The following is a 21,947-nucleotide window of genomic DNA, read 5'->3' as shown; positions in this document are numbered from 1 at the left end:
GTTCAAGCGAATCCCAAACGGAACTCCGAAACAACGCTCCCGTTGGGAGCTCGATTGCTCGGAACGAAAGACGCTCACTATAACTAATCACGAATTCTGCCGGATTTTATATAAAACCCTAGATTCAACCTTTTCAACGGCCACAAGCTCTTGTGATCTCTGATCCTCCATTCGCACCGACTTTACTTCCGGTGAGTTTTCCCCTAAATTGGTGCAAAGTCCTGTCGGATTCAAGTTATCCGGATAAGATCACAGCGCCCCGATTTCAGTTGTATAGTTGTCTAAGATGGAATTTTGCCATATTTTTTTTTTCTCACAGGCTAGGGTTTTAAAGATTGGCAGTGTGATCGTTGTTGAAAAGCGAAACCATGACTAGAAAAACCAGCAGCTGTAGTATTTGTGAGAAATCGAATCTTGCTTCTATTTGCGCCGTTTGCGTCAATTACAGGTATGCAATTTAGAAAGCTGATATCAACCATCTGCGATTTTACCGCAAACCGGAGGGAGAATCAGTCCTCATGATTTTTCCCATAGGAGATTGGTTGCGTACTCGTGTTATTAGATTGATTTAACGTTATTGCGTGAACTCGGTTATAGAAGGCTATAAATGTTAGATTATTGCCAACTGTGACTGATTAGTGTGGTAATATGCAGATTAAATGAATATAATACTTCATTGAAATCATCGAAGGGTCGTCGGGACTCCCTTTACTTGAGATTGAGTGAAGTTCTTGTGGCAAAGGTTTGATTTGCATGCCTTAAGAACTTTTAGATTCTTTCTTATTTTCTCTCTTTTTTCTCATTGTTTGATTGAATTTTTCACCGTTTCCTCCATGTAAAAATAAAATGGGTTTATGTTAGGGCCAGCGTAGTGCATTTGTAGCTTCTTGTAGCGTCTCTCTTTGACTCTTTGAAATTTACATTGAAAGAAGGTGCTTGAACTTTCGCACAGATCCACCTATGAAGAACTGAACTTTTCTGGCAAGTGCTTTGGGCACCCCAACCTTTTGTGTCTTAAATTGCTTCAGCTTGCAGCCAGAGACCCGGCAAAGCACTTTTCTATCCAGAAAGCGGTCTCACGATGCCAAAAAAAAAAAAGAACTAGACTCTTAATATGATTGAAAGTTCTTTAATAGACTTAACCACCGGCATTTTCTGATATTATGATCAAGAAGTCGGGCATTTCATTTAAATGGATCTACTTCATTACATTTTAAGTGAAGGCATCTCCACATATCCTGTTTATTTCCCTTATTCTAGTTTAATGTTTTGTTTATAACACCAGGGGAAGGCAGATGATCAAATAAATTGGAGAGTACTTCAAAATGAGAAGCTGGCCAGGCTGAGGGAGAAGCTTCGTCATAGAAAAGAACAATATTTGGATGGTTGGATGCCTCTTAGTTACTGTCAAGTGCAATTTAATTTGAATACCATCCACACATTTGTTTATGACCCTGTTAGAACCAATTGATGTTTTTATAGGGAAGGCTAAAGTTGAGAAGATGTCTAATGATTTGAAACTCAAATATGGGCTGCTTGAATCAGCCATGTCCATGGTACTACAAATTTCTGGTTTTTTTTTCTAAGTGAAGTTTAAGTTATATATTCTGAGATTCCATATGGCTTTTAGATGTTTTATTTATTTGTTTATTCATTGCAGTTGGAAAAAAATCGCGTGGAACAACTGGAGAAGTTCTATCCTAACCTTATTTGCACACAGAACTTAGGGCTTGTGAGAACCATTTCCCAAAACTGTTCTTTTTGGATGCTTCTATCAAATTTGCTTTTTGACGTGTTCATTATTCATCAACATGGGCTTAACCTGACAAAAACCCAATATACTTAAACTTATCAAAGGATATTGCTTAGGAATATGTTTGTAGTCTTGCTTGTTCCATCTTTGATGTTCTACTATATTTGATGCTTAAGATAACTTCCTAACTGCAGATGGCAATAACCTCTGAACGTTTTCATAAGCAGTCGGTGGTTATAAAACAGATATGCAAATTATTCCCACAACGTCGGGTAAGCAGCTTGGAAGTTAATATATCTAATTCTTCCGTGTGATTTAACCATGGTATTTTCTATAATCGACTATATTGTTTTAAAATTTTTGATGGCCAGTCACATATTTAATATTGAACGCGTTTTAGATGTCATAATGGCATGTCTGTTATTTTATTTTCTATTTTTTTTGGTTTATTTTCTCCGCCATAGTGCTTTTGCAGATAAAAGCTATCCATGGCGGTAGTTTTTTCTAATTCTTTGGGATGAATGCTCGAAGCTTGTCCATTTGATCTCAATATCCATATTGTTCAATCATGAAAGATGTGCAATTCTACTCTTAATGCATGTGTATCTTTTCTCCCTTCGGTTTCCTGATGATACCTATGAACATAAGTTGCAAGTATTGAGTAACTCATCTTGAAGTTCAAAATGGAATGGAAAATCATAGGGAAAATGGTTGTATTATGGTAAAGAACTGAAAATTAGACTCTTCATGTGTAGTTGGGTTGCATCTCTTTTAGTGTTCTTTAGTGCAAATGGTAAACAATAATCAGAATCAAGCTCTTATGTTTAAATGTTGATGGAATGGAAATTAGGCTACCAAATTCTGCATTATTTTGGTCCCAAACTTTAGTCCAAAATTGAACCTGCCCCTGGGTTCCTCATGTTTTTATACAATATGCATTGTTTTTGTGTTTCAAATATTTAATGAGATAATATCTTTGTTACCATCATTATTGATGATTATCCTCTAACTATAGTTAGTTTTGTTGATTGGTTGGGCTCTCGTTGAGATTGTTTTAGCCCTACCTATTTTGGTTGTTCTCTTTCCTCTTTTTGTTGTTTTGGCGGTGGGTGTATAGGTATTGTATACCTTGAGTTGCACTTTTGGTGCCTCTTACTAATGTATCTTTTTCGTTATCTATAAAAAAAAAAAATCTTTGCTACCGTCAAAGGTGTGTTCGTAGATTCCTAGGCCTTCTTCTCAAACCTAGCTGATAACACTTCTGTTTGATTGTTGTGGCTAGGTGAATATTGATGGAGACAGGAAAGATGGATCTAGTAGGCCATATGACCAAATTTGTAATGTACGCTTACCGAGAGTACTTGATCCTCATTCTGTCCCATCAGATGAGCTTGCTGCCTCATTGGGGTAAAATTTCTCACTTTATGTTACATGGGTTCTGGTACAGGTATCTAGTGTGGGTATATATCTAGGTGTCTAATCCTTCATATCTTAAATTTTAGATGAAGGGACTAGATAAAAAAGGATATTAAATGGTGCTTGGATTTGATATAATTAAAGAAAATTTTAATCATTTTATTCTCAAATTTATTAAACTGCATGATAATTTTCTTAGTTGCAATATGTTTTGGAGTATTGCATATTATTGTCTCATATATATATATATATATATATATATATTGTTTTATTTAATAAAACATCTTCAATATGTATATTATCACTTGTTTTATTACCTTTTGGAGTTGTTTCCAACATTTCTATAGTTTTGATCAATTTTGATTCTACCAATAATTTTTTTTTTTTCTAGATTTCTATAAATCCAATCATCGATATTTTGGCATTGTCTAATAGTTTTATCTTTGGATAGAACAAAATGGCTAAACAAAAGTTTCATAACCTACCAAATGTTCAAAAGAGGTTTTGTTTATTTGATTTTTTTAGTAGAGTTCAGACCATGATTTCAGTCTAAGAAACCTTTTGAGTTTTGCGTTTGTCAAACTTTGGTATTTATGCTATCCTGGAGTTGATACTATTGAGATACTGAGGTTTGGTTACCTATTTTTTTTCACTCTCGTTCTATAAACAAATAGATTTATTAAAAGAAAGTGGTGTACAAAGAGAAGGATGAGAAATCCTTTATGCCATGTTTGGTTCCAATAAAGCTCTAAGGCAAGAAAAAAATGTTAAAAGAATGATTTTTGGTTTCACTATGGAAAATATGAAATAAAATAAAATATAAAAAATAATAAGAAAAGAAGAAAAATGTTAAAAGAATGATTTTTGGTTACACTATGGAAAATATAATTAAAATTAGTCAAAAAATTATGCAATTTTAAATTATTTAATCTTTATATAGAATAGTTAAAATAATGAAATTAGTTTGAAGTAGTACATAAAAATAATTTATTGATTATAAATCTATTTGTTATTTTCCTTCACTTCTTCTTTCCTTATATTTTTTCTCTTTATTTTCTTTCCCTCTCATTTTCCTTCAAATTTCCCGGGAACCAAACATAGCCTTAAAGGGAAAGCCTTGGGACTAGTTATACAAAGAGGCAGGTGAATAAATATGCCCTAGTATATTTGCTTGTATTCTTGAAACTCTTCCCATTTTGATAAATGAGAATATTTGTGGGATCAAATAATCATAACAGCTTAACCGCATCAAATATGTGAATACAGTGTCTATAGTGAAGAATAATCTAATCTTTTGGTATTGTCATACGCCCATAGTTCAATGGAGCCTTTTGTCATTGTTTTTGATTGACAATATTTTAATTCCTTAATGTTTTCATTGTATGATTCTTCGGAACAAAACTTATTTAATATTTCAAAAAATGTTGTAGTTCTCATTGATCTGATGTTCCCCATGACAATATTGGAGGCTGGGAAATCAGGATATTTATCCTTCATTGCCAGTTTAAGGGTTATTGAAGAATTTCTGAATTCCTTTATCGATTATTTAGGTACACACCATACACATATATATATACACAAATGACTGAATAAGAAAATATCAACTTGATTCTCTCCTAAAATTAGGAAACTGAATCATCCTAAATGATCTCTCCTTTTTTATTCCTAAAATACTTTCCTAAATTAAAACCCTAACTTTGAATGCCAAATTTCAACACTCCCCCTCAAGCTGGAGAATATATATCATATAATCCCACCTTGCAAGTTAAGTCTTCGAAGTTAGGCCTAGGTAAAGCTTTGGTGAGGATGTCTGCGGTTTGGTGCTTGGTAGGAACATAGTTCAATTTAACTGTCTCACTAGTCGCCTTCTCTGTGATGAAGTGTTTGTCAATCTCAACGTGCTTGGTCCTGTCATGATGCACGGGGTTCTTTGCTATGCTTATAGCTGCCTGATTATCACACATCATCAAAATTGGAGATGAACTTGTTTGTCCCAGTTCACTAAGAACCCTTTTTATCCAAATCCCTTCACAGATTCCCTGTGCAAGAGCTCTGTACTCAGCTTCTGCACTACTTCTGGCTACAACTGATTGCTTCTTACTCCTCCAGGTAACAAGATTTCCCCAGACAAAAGAACAATATCCAGAAGTGGACCGCTTGTTAATGATGTTTCCTGCCCAATCCGCATCTGAGTATACTTCAGTGTCACGGTTCTCTGTCTTTCTGAAGAATAGACCTTTCCCTAGTGTCATTTTTAAATATCTAAGAATCCTATAGATTGCTTCCATGTGTTCCTCAGTGGGGCTGTGCATGAATTGACTTACAGCACTCACTGCAAAGCCAATATCTGGCCGAGTGTGTGAGAGATAAATCAAGCGCCCGACGAGCCGCTGATATCTCCCCCTGTCTACCGGTGTACTTTCTTTCTCGATACCAAGTTTCTTCTGACTATCCATAGGAGTATCAATTGGTTTGCATCCAAGCATACCGGTCTCCTTAAGAAGATCGAGTATGTATTTTCTTTGAGAGACTATAATTCCCTTCCTTGATCTAGCCACTTCCATACCAAGGAAATATTTCAAATTTCCAAGGTCTTTAACTTCAAACTCCTCTGACAAATACTTCTTCAAATTCTGTAATTCCTCCATATCATTCCCAGATAGAATAATATCATCAACATAGACTATCAATATGGCCATTTTCCCGGCATGAGACTTCTTGACAAATAGAGTATGATCAGCCTGACCTTGTTTGTAGCCCAGCTTCAGGACTGCTTTTGTGAATTTATCAAACCAGGCTCGGGGAGATTGTTTAAGGCCGTACAAGGATTTTTGGAGTTTGCAAACCTGATTCTTTGCCATACTTCCTTCGAAACCAGGTGGTATTTCCATGTAGACTTCCTCTTCTAGGTCACTATTTAGAAACGCATTTTTTATGTCCAGTTGTTGCAAGCACCAATCTTGATTGACAGCCAATGAGAGAAGAATCCTGATAGTGTTCAGTTTTGCAACAGGAGCAAAGGTCTCCTGATAGTCTATCCCATAGGATTGTGTAAACCCTCTAGCTACCAAACGAGCCTTGAATCTCTCGACTGATCCATCTGCTTTGTATTTTATGGTGAAAATCCACTTGCACCCCAGGGCCTCTTCCCAACCGGCAAATCTGTGATAGTCCACGTCCCATTCTTCTCAAGTGCATCAATCTCATCTTGTACCGCCTTCTTCCATTCTGAAATTTTTAATGCCTCTTGTATTGTGTTGGGAACCTGAGTATCATCAAGAGAAGTAGCAAATGCTCTGTAAGATGGTGATAGCCCTTCATATGTAACATAATTCCCAATTGGATGATCTGTACATCTCCTAACACCCTTCCTCAATGCAATCGGCAGAGTAGAATCATCAATGCTGGGAATTAACACCTCTCCAGCCCTATCCTCACCTATGTTCTCTTCAGGAAGACTTGAATTGGAGTCAATATATTGGCCACATGTTGACTGTGATCTGTGCTCTAATTCCTGTCTTTTCCTCCTCCTGATGTAAACTTGTAAGTTCTCATTAGCAAGTTGTGGGGCTATAGGTTGAATAGGCATGGGAGACTGGATGGTCACAGGAGAAGGAACATTTGTGTGCTGGGCTGGCTGGACTGAGGACGGCATGGGTGTGGACAACTCAGTGGGCGCGAATTGGGAAGGATTTGGTGACTCTGAGTGAAAAGAAGGTACACCCTCAAGAAAAGACTCCAAAACTTGATGTTCATTCATGCTCTCTCCCTGAACATGAGATTTGGGATAGAAGAAGACATGTTCAAAGAAAGAGACGTCCATGGTGGTGTAAAATCTTTTGTTGGTTGGAGAATAGCATTTGTACCCTTTTTGGGTTGGAGAATACCCTAGGAAAATGCACTTATTGGCTCGAGGAGCAAATTTGCTACGATTTTGAGGATACACATGAACGAATGCCGTGCAACCAAATACTTTGAGTGGTAAATCAGAAGAGGCTGCACGGGTGTGAGGAAATTGTTTTAAGAAAAGTTGACGTGGGGATTGAAAGGTAAGCACTCTGGATGGCATACGGTTAATCAAATAAGTAGCTGTGAGAATAGCTTCCCCCCAGAAATAGTTTGGAACATTAGAGGAAAACATAAGGCACCGGGCAACCCCCAAGAGATGCCTATTCTTGCGTTCAGCCACCCCATTTTGTTGTGGGGTGTCAACGCAAGAACTTATGTGGATAATGCCGTGATTTTGAAGATAAGTACTGAGACTACTAGTAAAGTATTCCTTTGCATTATCTGACTTGAGGACTTGAATTTTGGAATTGAATTGATTTTGAACCATAAGATTGAAGGTTTGAAAAATGTGCCCGACCTCTGACTTTTCTTTCATAAGGAAAACCCATGTTACCCGTGTATGATCATCAACGAATGTCACAAACCATCGAGTGCCAGAAATATTTTTTATCCGGGAGGGACCCCACACATCACTATGTACTAGAGAGAAAATAGTCGAAGGTTTGTATGGGATTTGAGGATATACTGTTCGAGTATGCTTTGCAAACTGACAAATTTCACAGTGATAAGATGCTGGATTTTTATTGATAAATAATTTGGAAAACAATTTTGTAAGGTAAACAAAGCTAGGATGACCAAGGCGATAGTGTAACAGTATAATCTCACTATCTTTATTGACCTTAGAATTTGACACAGAATTGAAAGACTCTAACATACTCTGAGACTGTACGCAACTTGCTTGAGAGACTTGGTTTGAGAATTGGCCACATGAGAGGAGGTAGAGCCCGGAACACAGTTCAGCACTGCCAATCATCTTCCCCGATTTCAAGTCCTGAAAAACACACGAGTTTGGATAAAATTTAGTAACACATTGGAGATCACGGGCCAATTTGCTAATGGACAAAAGATTACAATCCAAGTTTGGAACATGGAGGACAGAGTCAAGATATAAGTCTTTAGTAAGTTTTATAGAACCTGTCCCGGCAATTTTTGACTTTGAACCATCAGCAATATGGACGGATGAATGACCATTACTTGGCTTGTAATTTTTGAAGAATGGCAGCATCTCCTATCATGTGATCAGAAGCACTTGTGTCCACTATCCACGGCTTCATTCCTCCTCGATTAGCAGTGAAGGCTACACCGGTAGTACTGCCACTGCCAACTTGGCTTAATAGTTTTTGTAGCATCTCCATCTGCTCTTTGTTGAATGGACTCGGCTCGGGAACAGATGTGCTCTCAGAGTTGGCAGCCACGTGTGCTCTGCCATCTCTGTCGGACCATGGCTTTGGTTTCCAATCAGCCGGTTTGCCATGAAGCTTCCAACAAGTCTCCTTATAATGGCTTGGTTTCTTACAATAATCACACCAAGGCCTATCCCGTTTCTGACGACCTCCACCACTACTATTAAATGACCGAGCAGCAAGGGCAGAGGCATCCAATGTTGGGGCAGGTTGCTCTTTGGATCCCATCATCACTTTCTTTCTACTTTCTTCACGCCTAACCTCTGAAAAAGCCTCCCTGAGACTTGGCAGGGGTTTAATGCCCATGATTCGGCCTCTAACATCATCCAATTCCCTGTTTAGTCCTAGGAAAAACTTGAACAGTCTCTTTTGTTCCACAATTTTCTTGTATGTTGCTGCATCATCAGAACATTTCCATGAGTGAGTCTCGAATAAGTCAAGGTGCTGCCAATACCTTGTGAGTGTGTTGTAATACTGAGTAACTGTCTGCTCTCCTTGGCGGAAGTCATGTAGGGCTGATTCAACCTGAAAAAGTTCTGAAGTATTTTCAGAACTTGAGTAAGTTTCTTTGGCTGCATCCCATATGTCCTTTGCAGTCTTAAACAACAAGAAATTTTCACCTATGTCATTGTTCATGGAATTGATAAGCCATGACATGATCATACTGTTTTCAATCTTCCACTTCCTGAAACCCGGTTCTATAGTTTCTGGCATGGCTGCTTCTCCAGTGAGGTACTCATCCTTTCCTTTACCGCAAATGAACAGCAACACAGATTGTGACCACTGTAAATAGTTATGGCCATTTAATTTGTGTCCTGTGATGAGAATAGGAAAGGAATCACTGCCACCAAGGTTTGGAATTTCAGATCTGCCCCCTGATTCTGGTGACGTGACGCTGGATACTTGTGATGATGCCATTCCGTATTTTGTCATGGACCGGAAAGGTAGAAGCACATTTCCCAAGGCACGTGCAGGGATTGGAGTTGAGGAAAAATAGCCGGAGGACGTCGGAAAAATTGATCGGAGGGCCCGCGGAGGCAAAAGAACCCCAAAAGAGGCACGTGCAGGGCTCGGATGGCAGAAACAGGTACGTAGGGTGGCTGGTCGGCGTCAGGCGAGCCTGGAGTAGGAAGCGCGTCGCCGGAAAGTGGCTCACGCGCTCTCACGCGCCGGCGCGTGAGATGCAGTCGCCAGCCAGAAAAACGCGCGTGGATGGGTTTCTGACTCCGGTGCTTTGGGAAAAGTTGGAGATCTCCTCCAGACGCTCCTTGCGGTGTGAAAAAAACCGTCGCCGGAAAAGTCGCCGGCGGTGAATGTTTTCTGTCGACGATTCGACTGACCGGAAAACGTTTTCTCCCTTGGCTCTAAGAACAAGGACTAATGACCGGAATGAGAGATAGGCAGAGAGAGAGATGGTCGGATTGAGAGATGGCCAGAGAGATTTGGCCGAAATGAATGATGGCCTGAATAAGAGGTGGCCAGAAGGGATTAGGGTTTCAGAAAACTGGCTCTAATACCATGAAGAATTTCTGAATTCCTTTATTGATTATTTAGGTACACACCATACACATATATATACACAAATGACTGAATAAGAAAATATCAATCTAGCTTGATTCTCTCCTAAAATTAGGAAACTGAATCATCCTAAATGATCTCTCCTTTTCTATTCCTAAAATACTTTCCTAAATTAGAACCCTAACTTTGAATGCCAAATTTCAACAGTTATTGTATTATATTTCTAAATGAGCGTAGAAATATGATCTTAGATTGCTTCTCTAGGGGTTTCCCAGCATTTTCTTTTACATGAAAAATGAAACAGGGAGGCATATAAGCCATAGATTCTTGATATCCAACAAGTCAGCTTCCTTGTTTGTTTATGAGTTTCATCCCAGATTATGTTAACTTTCACACAATTTAATGTTCTTCTGGTCTTTTGAAATGGTGTATAAATCAATTTTAGGATATTTTGGTGGGAAAATCTGCATTTTTTAAAATATTGCCATTTTTTCTCATACCTGAACCTGAATTCAATTGGTAAGAACTCCTATGTCTAAGATTATTCTGAAATGCATTTAGCGCATTTTATGATCATAATTCTTGATGTGGCTTTTCAGATTGATCTGAAATAGTTATGTGGGAGTGTTTTATATTGTTTTTAAATATCTTTTTATATAGTATTACATGGTCCACAAATACAGTTTTTTGGTTTTTTTAATAGGTATGATCCACAAGTACAGTTCTGGGCCATATTTGAAAATTTGTATGTAGTTGCCTTTAATTACACTAATTAGTAATATGTAATGGTTGGAAAACAGGTACATGGTGCAACTTCTAAATCTTGTGGTTTACAACTTGGCTGCTCCTGCCCTTCATAACTCAGGTTTTGCGGTAATCTCTGAATGCACCCTCCATGTAGTGACTTTCAAGTTTCCATTAGGATCATAAAATTTATTTATTTGGGAATCGGCTCAATTTTGTCAAATTTCCCTGGTTCCCTGGGGATGAATTTTCTTGAAAGTATCTTGCCTATCAAAAAATAAAATAAAATAAAATAAAATCTTGAAAGTATCTTTGATGATAATACAAAATTTAAATTAAAGAAAATTTCATTATTTTTTGAAGGTATTGGTAAGATGTAGCCTGCTATTTTTCTTTTCAAAAGAAAAAAAGGAAGAAGAAAGTTTTGGTTAAAATGTATTGAATAAACATATCTTTTGGTAATATAGATAATAATAAATTCAGGAAAACATATCTTTTGGTAATTACCTTATAATAATTTCTGGAAATTTTGTGAAAGTATATCTTTTGGTAATATAGGACTGCCAAAATTTAAAGATTAGGACATGAATATTGTAAAAGTTTTGCGTGACTACGGTTTTGGTGGATTATTATATATGCATCCAAAAAATAAGGTTTGATAACTTATCTAGACTTAGCATGAATCCTCTAATGATCTTTGCGCCTCTTAATTTATATTGATGCTTCTTTTGCTTTCTCCTTTTTTGAGTTCCCAAAAAATTCCTTGAGTTTTATTTTATTTTTTCCTGCCCATTTTGCTTTAGGTTATGCAAATTATATCTTCAATAAAAATTTTCTAAGATATGTCCCATCTTCAAAGGTGTGGTAACTTAGGTTGAAGTAATTTTTAAAGCCTTAAGGACAATAAACAGAGCTTAGGATGTTGTACTTGGTTCTTTTTTCATTTGAATTTAATTTTGTTCTCTGTAAAGCTCATACCATAATTTTGTTTCAGGGTTCATGCTCTAGAATATGGCAGCGAGAGTCTTATTGGAATCCACGGCCATCTTCCAGAAGGTACTTTAGCTGGAAATATGACCTGATGTGGTTGACTTGGATTATAGGTACTTCATGAGAGTGATTTAACTTTGTGTTGCAGCAATGAATATCCCCTGTTTATACCGCGACAAAATCTTTGCTCCACTAATGGGGAAAATTCATGGTCTGAAAGAAGCTCGAGTAATTTTGGCATTGCTTCAATGGAATCTGACAGGAAGCCTCGTCTAGAATCCTCAGGAAGTAGTAGTTTTAACTATTCTTCAGCTTCTCTGCATTCTGTTGAAACTCACAAGGACCTGCAGAAAGGAATTTCACTTCTTAAAAAAAGTGTGGCATGCTTAACCACATACTGTTATAGCTCATTATGTTTAGATGTTCCTACTGAGGCTTCTACATTTGAAGCATTCACAAAGTTGTTGGCCATACTATCTTCTTCCAAGGAAGTTCGATCTGTTTTCTCCTTGAAAATGGCTTGCTCAAGGTATATATTACTCCTGTCATCTCATATGTGATACTTAATCTATGCATATTCATGTTCTTCTGTATTCCAATTTTGATCCCTAATATAGACTCAGTATCATTTTATTGATTTTATTATGAATCATCATATTCCATTCAGAGCCTTTTGTTTTTTGGAGAACATCTGAACCTTTACTGAATGACCATTCCTTTAGGAATTAAAGCTACAAGTGTTTTGCAACTAACACTTGCTCTCTGTGGCATTGAAAAATGTAATATATGTCCATTATTTATTGATGTGGGCCCATTTTCAGCAGTGGGTTTGTACAAACTGTAACATGCAATATGCAACTGTACTCGACAATCTTTATCAGATATCAGAGCACAGCCTTGGTAAATGGGATACTCCAACATAAATTCACATTGAATACGCCTTCAAGGAACTGAAAGTTTCTGTTGGAGGTTGGAAGTTGAAGTCATAGAATTTGGACTACAAAAATGTCTTCTGACTTATTTCCCCTAGATTTCAGGTTTTGGTGGTGGGATGATGGTCTGCTGCAATTTGTTCCTTCTCGTTGTTTTTTTTGGCCTTTTGGCTTCTTTGTATACATCATGTATACCTTTATGCCTTTTCTTTTGTGATAATACAATCTTTACTCACCTATAAAAAAAAAAAGGAAAAAAATGGTCTGCTGCAATCTGGCTGAAGAATTTAGATCTTGTTCTTTTAAGAAAAATCAATGAACAATGGTTTTTGCTTTTAGCTGCCATTAGGAGTGGCCCTTATTTGAGTGGTCCCATGCTTCATTAGTAATGGAGAGCCTTTCAATGATGGGTTTCTTAGATACTCATCCATGTGAACAGCTTGGCCTTTTTTGTAGGCTGTTCTTGTATATGTCTTTTGCTGTTTGTGCCGTGATGTTTTGTGTATGGTGCCTGTGTACATATGGTGCACCCCCTTTCTTTGGTGCTCTTTTAATACATGGTTTTTTTGTCTACAAAAAAAAAGTTGGGACCCATTCGGGGGCTTGGGGGGGTGGCATCCTTGGTGTGTATTGGTAGAGCTTTCAATTTGTTCAAATTCCCTTTGCCTTTGGAAAGAAGAAATTGTGTGAAAATCTTAATGGCCAAGGGATGTTTGTTGGACTTTATGGAGGAGCTCTCCTTGGTAGATCCCCTCAGCTTAGTGGTTTTTAGACTTGGTGTGATGGGCTGAACACACCTTCAATGTCAACAATTGATTGTTTACTTGTTATGGGAGATTGGGAGGTTCATTTTGTTAATTCTCTGGAAAGCTTATATCATTCCCAAGGGAGTGGCTTGTAGCAAGTAGTGTTGTTTGTGTAAAAATGCAAAAGAATGAACTAAGCAAGCAGCTTCTCATGTTGGAAAGCTAGAGGGCTGTCTCACTTTTTGTTCTCTTTTTTCTGTATCTCTTAGGTTCTCCTTTCTTTGGTGAAAGAGTTGCTAATGGATTGTCTCAGGTGTTCTGTAGGGGAAAAAAAAGAAGGTTAGGTTGGAGGAACACAACCCAAAATCATTGTAAATGACTCCCTTTTTATATCCCTTGCCACTGGTTTTGCCTGTCTCTTCAAACTGGCCCTCCATTCTTGCTTGACCTCATTGAGTGGTGGTGCTGCAAGTAGAGGGAGTGTTGTTGTGGCTTTTGGTTGTCTCTTTCACTTTTTGGTTCCTTTTCATAGGTGCACCGCCTCCCCCATCCCTCACTCCTTCCCCCTTCTCTTTTTTCTATTCAACTCTTTTAATATATTATTATTTACCTATTAAAAAAGGGGTGGTTCTTGATTTTGTTCACATATATATCAATCTTCAAAAAAATAGGAAATTGCCAATTGCAGAGGGATCTAAAATCTCAGTGCTGGGAATTTTATCAAGATCAATTTTGGTTTAAAAATTTTTTTGGGGTTGTTATTCTAGGTACTTCTATCATCTTCCCTTAAAGAATATTGAAAAGTAAATGCAAGGATTATAGAGTATGAAACTAAAGCATTTTCTATGTCTTCAACCAGAACCAGTCATCCTAATGGTTATTTGTTTGTCTGAAAGTTCTATTATACTTTGAAATAACATGTAAAGGGAACATTGTGTTTTTTTGTTTTAATGCGCTTACGTGATTTATGAAAGTGTCACATTCTTTGGAGATTTGATTTTGCAGGTCATGTAAACAAGTTCAACAATTGAACAAATCCATATGGAACATGAATTCAGCAATTTCATCAAGCACTTTACTGGAGAGTGCGCATACACTGCCTATGACGGTATTTGGGCCTTAACTTCATCTCAAAAGAAGCATTCAAATTTTTTAATCATAGTTAGTGCACTTTGATTCATTGAAAAATATTGGAACTTCTTTTATCTGTTATTAACTAATAAAATATCAGCAATATTTTGGACTCTTTGCTGTTACTATAGATGAGTTTCTTTTTCTAATAATTCATTATTCAAGAAGTATTTCTTACTAGAAAGAAATTTGTGCATCATTTTTTTGAACATTTAGTGGAATGATTTGGTCACTTTTTCATGTGGGCTCAAGGTTTTTTGGGTCCTTGCTTGGTTGCTTCTTGTTGAAGTTTCTTTCAACACTGGACAAGGCTCTACTTCGCAAATGGAGTTGGCGTTTTGCTGAATGAAAGGGAGGGTCCTTTGGAAGCACGTTATCATTGGGAAGTATAGGGAAGAAGAAGAAGGGGGGTGGCGCTCTCTTGATGTGAGGGATGGGTATGGTGTCGGTTTATGGAAAACCATAAGAGAATTGGGATCTTTTGAGTAGTAGGATTGCTTAGTGGGTAATGGTCAGAGGGTGAAACTTTGGTAGGACAAGTGGTGTGGAGTCAAACCATTGTGTGTTTCATTCCCTTCTTTATTTGCCTTGGCCGTTTCAAAAGAGCTATGAGTGGTGGATGTTTGAAATTCTTCCAGTGAAGAGTCCTTGCTTCTCTAGGCCTTTCAACAATTGGGAGGTGGATAGTGTGGAGCAGTTTATGTTCAGTTTGCATGAGAAGAGGGTGTTTAAGGATGAAGAAGATGGGGTGCTTTGGATAGAGATAAAGAGCGGAACATTTACAGTCAAATCCCTCTATTTTGCTTGGAGCTAGGCAATTCAGTCTCTTTTCCAATGAGCATCATTTGGAATTTGTGGGTGTTGCCTAAGGTGGGCTTCTTTGCTTGGGGACCAACGTGGGGAAAAGCCTTAACCTTGGATCAAGTTTAGAGAAGGGGTTGGTCTTCAGCTAATAGATGTTCTCTTTGCCAAAACGATAATAAATCTATAGATCACATCCTTGTTCACTGTGTAAAGAAAATGGTTTTATGTCAATTGCATTTTACTCTTTTTGGGGTGTCTTGTGTGGCCTCCTCTTTGGTTGGAGAGACCTTTCTAGGTTGGCATGGTTTTTTCATGGGCAAAAAGTGTAAGAAGGATTGGAGGGTATCTCTACGCATCTTTTAGACAGTTTGGAAGGAAATAAACAAAATTGCTTTTGAAAATGAGGAGCTTTCCATCCAAAGGCTAAAAAACTCTTTTGTTTGTATTTTGTGGTTGTGGTCTAAGATGTTTATAGAAAATGGTCCTTTGTCTCTAGTTAGCTTCTTTCATCAGTTGGGCACTTGTTGAGGGCGAGTGGTGATTTTGTAGCCCCTCTTGTTTCTTGGTTGTGCCTTTTGGCAATTGGTGTATACTTTCTGCATACTTTGGGTTGCTCTCTTGGCATGTTCTTTTAATATATATACTTCATTACCTATAAGAAGAAGGTTCTTTACATAGATTTCATCTTCTACATGTTCCATTTTCATACTGGTTTAGAAAAATGACATTCTAGACTATATAAATTGGTTTTATTTGCTATTTTGCATGTTTTCATCTCATGCCTGTTTCTTTCTTCTTGTCTTGCCATGCAGAGGAATATTTTCGATAATAACCTTCCAAATTCTGCTGCTAGTTTCCTTTTTACCACTGAGATGTCTGATATTGGAAAGAATGAAAGCCTTATTGAAGAATGGGATCTTGTGGAGCATGCCAATTTTCCACCTCCACCGTCACAAACCGAGGACATTGAGCACTGGACTCGAGCCATGATAATTGATGCTACGAAAAAATGACTGGCGCTCCTGCTGGTTGCTACTTTTTTGTAAGTTTCGTAGAAGCAATATAATAGGCTTTTGGGTTATATTTTTAAGGCTTATTAGACATCTTTATTTATATAAATTTTAATGCCATGATTTATAGAATACTTGTTGTTAGACATTTGTGGCATCCATTCCTACACCAATTTGAACACTTACAAAAGAGTCCTCCTTTATTTAATTGAAAATCTTAGAGGACTAGTATAATTATGACTTTCTTTCACTGAAACTAAAGGTCTAGATTTTGGGAAGTTGCTATGTCACAGACTTATCCTGTTGGGCCCTAACAGTGTCTGTGTCCAGAAGTCATAGCTTTAATGCCAGAAACAGCTAGTATCCTAATATTGCATTTATAGGATGCCATCCTTTTCTGAGCTATGAGGCATATATAGACAGAATATGAAACTTAGGGACTTAGTATTAGAAGTTGGACGATTAGGTGTCTTGTTTTTCTGCTGCCACAAGTGTATATCTATGACCTTTTTAATGTTGGGAATACCTGGATATTTCCAATCCCAGTCCTGAATTTTTTAGGGTGCATGCAACTAGTCTTAGAACTCTATAGATCTATGCACAATGGAAATCATAGGCATTTAAAAACAGATCTAGAGGGCTTAGTGCATTATACTTGTGATTTGGATGTTTCCAGATCAATTCCAATCTGATAAAGAAACTCATAGGTGTGGTAGGTCTCGTAAACTAAACAACCTTTTGTCTGATCACTCTTTCTCATGGATCTAGGCACTAGGAGAAGGGTGGTTTTTCTCTCTAAAAGGGGAGGCTAGGGTTTCTCTCTGGAGTCTGAAAAGACAAGAACATAAAATGAAGCCCTAAACCCTTAAGAGGGTTTATATAGGCTTTCCTGTAGGCTTAAGTAACTTGAACCCAACATGGACTTGAGTTACTTAATTTATACTACTTGGGTCCTAATTAATTAATTAGCTTAGCCCAAAAATACTATTCATCAGATCCAATACAATCTTGAGTTTTTATCATAGTTTTAAAAGGCTCAAGGCGCACCAAGGTGCAAAATACTCCTGGAGCCTGAGGTGCAAGGCGCAGGCTTTAGTTAAGTGAGGCGCAGCCTAATTTACATATATATTTTTATATAATATAATCAAATTTAACAATCATTTATTTGTCTTAAACACATAAATCATCAAATATCATCCAAAACTTCAATTTAATCAACAAGGTCCCGGAAAGGTATGTCTATTTTCCCTCCTCTTCTTCGTCTTTTTCGCTTCTTCACAGCACAATTTGGGGCAAAATTTGGGGGTGTTGTCGGGTTGAAGTCAACCAGAAAAAGGGGTTGGAGTGAAAAACAAGGCCAAAACGGTGTCGTTTTGGCCTATTCTTTTTAAAATAAAAAAGGCCAAAATGATGTCGTTTTAAAAGAACAGGGACCAAATGACGTTGTTCTGGTCTCACAAAAAAAAAAAAAAAAAAAAAAAAAAAAAAAAAAAAGGCTTCTCTTCTGCCCTTTGCAACTCATCGCCGGAGAAGAAGACCAGAAGATGAAAAAGAAAAAGATGATAGGGGATCGCACCTTGTGCACCTAAGTGGTGCCTTCGTGAAGGGGCGTCGCTTGCCTTCAGGCAAGGTGCTGGAGGGTCGCGTCGTGCCGCCTGGAGCCTAGGTGCGCCTTTCACAACTATGGTTTTTACCAAAATACCTTTATACACATTTGAATTAGGAACCTAAAAATTCCTTAAAAAAATCGTGCCACCATGATTTAGGAATTTGAGTGAGGGCCATTGGGACCCATGAGAAAATATTGGCTACCTTAGAATTCAATTCTGAAGTTGACTTAACACCTCATAACTAAAATATAACTTGGGTAGAGTCTATGATCTACTACCTTCTGTATGCAAACTTCCCATGCACTGGTGTATGTAATTTGATGAGGTAGATTTTTTTTATTTTTTTTTATAAGTAGTAATTTGATGAGGTAGATGCTATCAACCTCTCAAGATTATCACTCCAATCCTTGAGCTATAAATTCTTCTATTATGTGATCAGCTCATGTACTCTATTTGATGGAGTATATATCAAATTTCAATTAATGAATTAAGATTGTATGCTCTTGGGATCGTCGAAGGGGACATGTTGTTTCAAATTCATAAGATATCATGGTATCTCTATTGAAAATACCTAGTGCCACGTGCCTTAATGAATAGTGACATAATTCGTGGGGAATATATAACCACATTAAAATCTCACTCATAGGTCAAATTCACTGGTGATCTCAGCGCTAGCTCAATATTCTCTTAACTTTGAGGGTCCATACAACACAGTAGTTTGATGAATCATGATTACCCAATATCTAATGTCATGATTCACTGTAAGTCATGTCTAATGTGTAACCATACATATTAGTGCACTCACCATGAGAAAGTTGTTTGATAACTAAGACAAGTAATCTTTTCAATTAGGAGGTATTGTACTGCAGTTTCTGATGGATTGCCAAAATCCATGAACCGACTATAAACTATTTACCATCTTGCAAGAATCTCATAACTTGGATGTTCTGTGTAACTCATAATGCATCAAAGCCATGTCAAATGCAAGTGATGGAGCTGTAAATGCTCAGATAACAATTAATGCAAATAAGGATGGAAAAAGGGAACCAAAATCATAATAAATTTATTAATGAAACTATATTTTGTTACATCATATCACGTTTTAATGGCTCTATCCTAAATCTTAACTGGTCTGACTGACAATGATACTCCTTTATGAAAAATGACTGGTTATTTTGCATTAGCATCTATAACCTCTCTAAAATTTTCATTTATGGATCATGACAACATGGTAAATCTGTGCATGATTCTATGATAACCTTTTTTTTTTTCCATCTTTTTCAGAGGAACATATCTTAAGTGATGGGTTTCATCAAACTTGTTTTCCAGTTTCTGCTCCTTTTTTTTTTTTTCACTTATATATAATTTCGGGCTGCTGCCCTTTTTGAAGGGTACCAATTTTGGCCCACCATCTAGTCAAACAACTCACTCATGTTGGCGCTTGAAAGTTGAATCCCATTGGTTCACCTTGTATTAGACTAGGTCTCTATGTTGCTTGCCATGTGGTTCTTGATTCATTGAAATTCATCCAGTAGAGTGGGTAGGACTTCATGTTGCCTGTCTTTTGGTTCTGGTTCATTGGACATCCAGGAGAGTGGAAGAATTCTATATGCCTAAAATAATTCTAAGAAATTGAGCCATTGCAACAGCTACAAAAGTTGTCCTTTTTTGGCTTGATATGCATGATGCTTTTTCATTAATTGTAGACGTGATTGACTGCAAGCCTCCTTTGTATTTGTTCTCTGGAGTTTAACTTATTTCTTTGTAAATTGGTAATGAGTTTACCAATTTATTTTGTTCTGAATGTTCTATGAATTGCTTCTCATTCATTTGTTTTAATTGATAGGTTCCAGAGACGACGCTTATTAAAGGACAAGACTCAGGAGCAAATTGTAAATTTTCTACAATATTCTTAGTCATTATCTTGTTATACTTGTAAATAAAGATTATCTCAATGAGTGTGCATAGGTAGATTTGGGATTTTCCTTTTGTTTTCTACTTGTTATATATTCCTTGCAGTTAATCCTTAATGCAACCTCAGAAGAAGAGGGAAAATGAATTATGTAGTATTTTTACTCAGAATTAAAATACCAAAAACTTATATTATAATTACATATTATAATTACATATACACACAGCAGATGAATGAGTAATTCATCAATTAGGGTATTTTGATCAAATTGTGGATAGTGTAGACTGAGCAACTCTTATATCGTTTATCACCTGCTCTATACGGAGAAAGGGTTGTTAATACATTACAAATAGGTATGTATTTACAGAATACCATCTGAATTCATTCTATTTCATGTACATATCACTGAGTTTTATGGGTGCTCCTTAAAGCAAGGTATTTCGTTGAAGGAGTAAGCCATACATGTTTCTCCAATACTTGAAATGGATGGGCGTACTTTAGATTTTGCTTCTACCTTTTCATCAAAATGATCTGATTCTAAATTAATTTATTCCTATTAACGGTTCCACTTTGAGGCTCTCTCTTTCATTTCCTTTTATGCATCCTCTCCTTCTCTCACCTCTGGTGTGTATTTGTTTTTGTTTGTTTGCCTTTTTTTATTTATTTTTTATTTCCCTATACAAAGTGTGGTGTGATACTTAGGGTTCATGCTAATTTGGATCCACTAGGGATGGCCTATATCCCATGTTAATACTTACTACGTTCAAAGAGACTGCTGTGATATCAATACGTAGGTTTGATGTGTATAATAGCTGCATGAGATAAAATATTGTAAGATGATCCGCGCACAGCTGCTCAGGGTAATTCATTGGTAATAGAATTACCGTTACCAGATTTGGGTAATACTGAGAATTGAAGTGGCCAAAGTGAGAATTCATTAGCTCAGTTGGCTAATAACTGATGTTTCCGAGTTAAAACATGCATACGCAAGCAGTTATGCCCAATAAGCTAAATAAGATACGGTTAAAGAGCTGCGTCTCATCGTAGTTAAAAGCAATTAAACAGGCATTTCCTACTTTTCCATTTTTCACTTCTTCCTCTTCTTTGGAGGCTGGAGGGCTTCTTCTTCTTCATCCTCTTCATCCTCCTCTGGCTTCTCTTCCTCTAGAATTTCTTCCTCTTCCTCATCTCCACCTTCATCCTCATTGTCTTCTTCATTGTTGTTGTCATCGTCGTCATCATTGTCATCATCCTCATTATGGTCATCACCATCTTCTTCCTCGTCATCTTCTCCATTCTCTTCTCCTGCGCCACCAGCCCCTTCTCCAGTCCCTTTCTTGGAATTGCCATTGTTGCTGGTGGGATTTTTGCCATAGCCCTCTCCCTCTTCAGAAGATAGCTCCTCTTCACCTTCTCCAAAGCCACCATCTCCATCATCATCATTGTTGTTACCTTCATCTCCATCTCCATCTCCTGCCTCAGCATCAACCAGCTTGGATTGGCTTTCTCTCTGATAATCTCCTTTAGGTTTGGTTTTATTATTTGTTAACAGCCCAAAAGGAACCTGAAACTATTGGTTGAAGAAAAAATTTCAGAGTCGAAAAGCAAGACATTGTAAGATGAAAGACAGTACAATCAGACGTTTTTATTAGACTTCCATTAGTGACTGGATAAGACCAAGCAGGTCTGGAAAACAATTTAACAAGATCATGAACCAATGATCTTTTTAAGTATGCAATGCTAACAATTTGAGACACAAAACAGCTCAAATGTGTACAAACCATCGTTAGGGAAAAAGACAAAAGTCTAAAATAACCAAATTCCTAAGCCAACTGTTCATCCATCAACACATTGATTTATCCTCTATACATACAAAGACATAAGCTTAGCATTTGTATCATTTATTTCAGTGTTAAAAAATTAGTCTACAGTTTATTAATATTGTGATAAGTAGCCCATATGGAACAGTGTTGCAAAAGGCTTACATAGTCAACCATAGATTCTTGGGTTAAAGCTTTATTGAGTTGAATTGAGCTTTGAGAGATTGATTTTCAAGTCAAAGTTCAGTGTTATGATAATTTATCAGTTCATTTCACTGTTCTCTTACTGCATTCAACAGCTAAACCATT

General features: G+C 37.1%; 1 protein-coding gene across 2 annotated transcripts; it reads left to right on the top strand.

Annotated features, from left to right (window-relative positions):
* The first annotated feature begins 31 nt into the window (after positions 1–31).
* LOC117906504 lies at positions 32–20,031 on the top strand. Of its 2 annotated transcripts, none has more exons than XM_034819541.1 (14): positions 32–191; positions 320–448; positions 655–742; positions 1,286–1,385; positions 1,483–1,556; positions 1,661–1,732; positions 1,948–2,025; positions 3,036–3,160; positions 10,740–10,812; positions 11,678–11,739; positions 11,822–12,202; positions 14,357–14,459; positions 16,099–16,328; positions 19,753–20,031. In XM_034819541.1, the coding sequence occupies exons 2-13, from the start codon at positions 369–371 to the stop codon at positions 16,297–16,299; spliced, it is 1,437 nt and encodes a 478-aa protein (XP_034675432.1). In that variant the 5' UTR covers positions 32–191; positions 320–368; the 3' UTR covers positions 16,300–16,328; positions 19,753–20,031. The 2 variants fall into 2 exon arrangements, with proteins under 2 accessions (XP_034675432.1, XP_034675431.1); XM_034819540.1 differs by having other exon boundaries at positions 1,462–1,556.
* Positions 20,032–21,947: the final 1,916 nt, after the last annotated feature.

This window comes from Vitis riparia, chromosome 18 (genome assembly GCF_004353265.1).
Source record: "Vitis riparia cultivar Riparia Gloire de Montpellier isolate 1030 chromosome 18, EGFV_Vit.rip_1.0, whole genome shotgun sequence".
Classification (NCBI taxonomy): Eukaryota; Viridiplantae; Streptophyta; class Magnoliopsida; order Vitales; family Vitaceae; genus Vitis; species Vitis riparia.
The sequence above is the reverse complement of the archived record's forward strand: the minus strand, read 5'-3'. Positions and strand labels throughout refer to the sequence as shown.

Bases quoted from the DNA above. Each gene is read 5' to 3' on its own strand.
- LOC117906504 (XM_034819540.1), top strand. From the start codon at position 369: ATGACTAGAAAAACCAGCAGCTGTAGTATTTGTGAGAAATCGAATCTT. The intron at 11,740-11,821 runs GTACTTTAGCTG...TTTGTGTTGCAG, and splicing joins CCACGGCCATCTTCCAGAAG to CAATGAATATCCCCTGTTTA. The intron at 14,460-16,098 runs GTATTTGGGCCT...CTTGCCATGCAG, and splicing joins CGCATACACTGCCTATGACG to AGGAATATTTTCGATAATAA.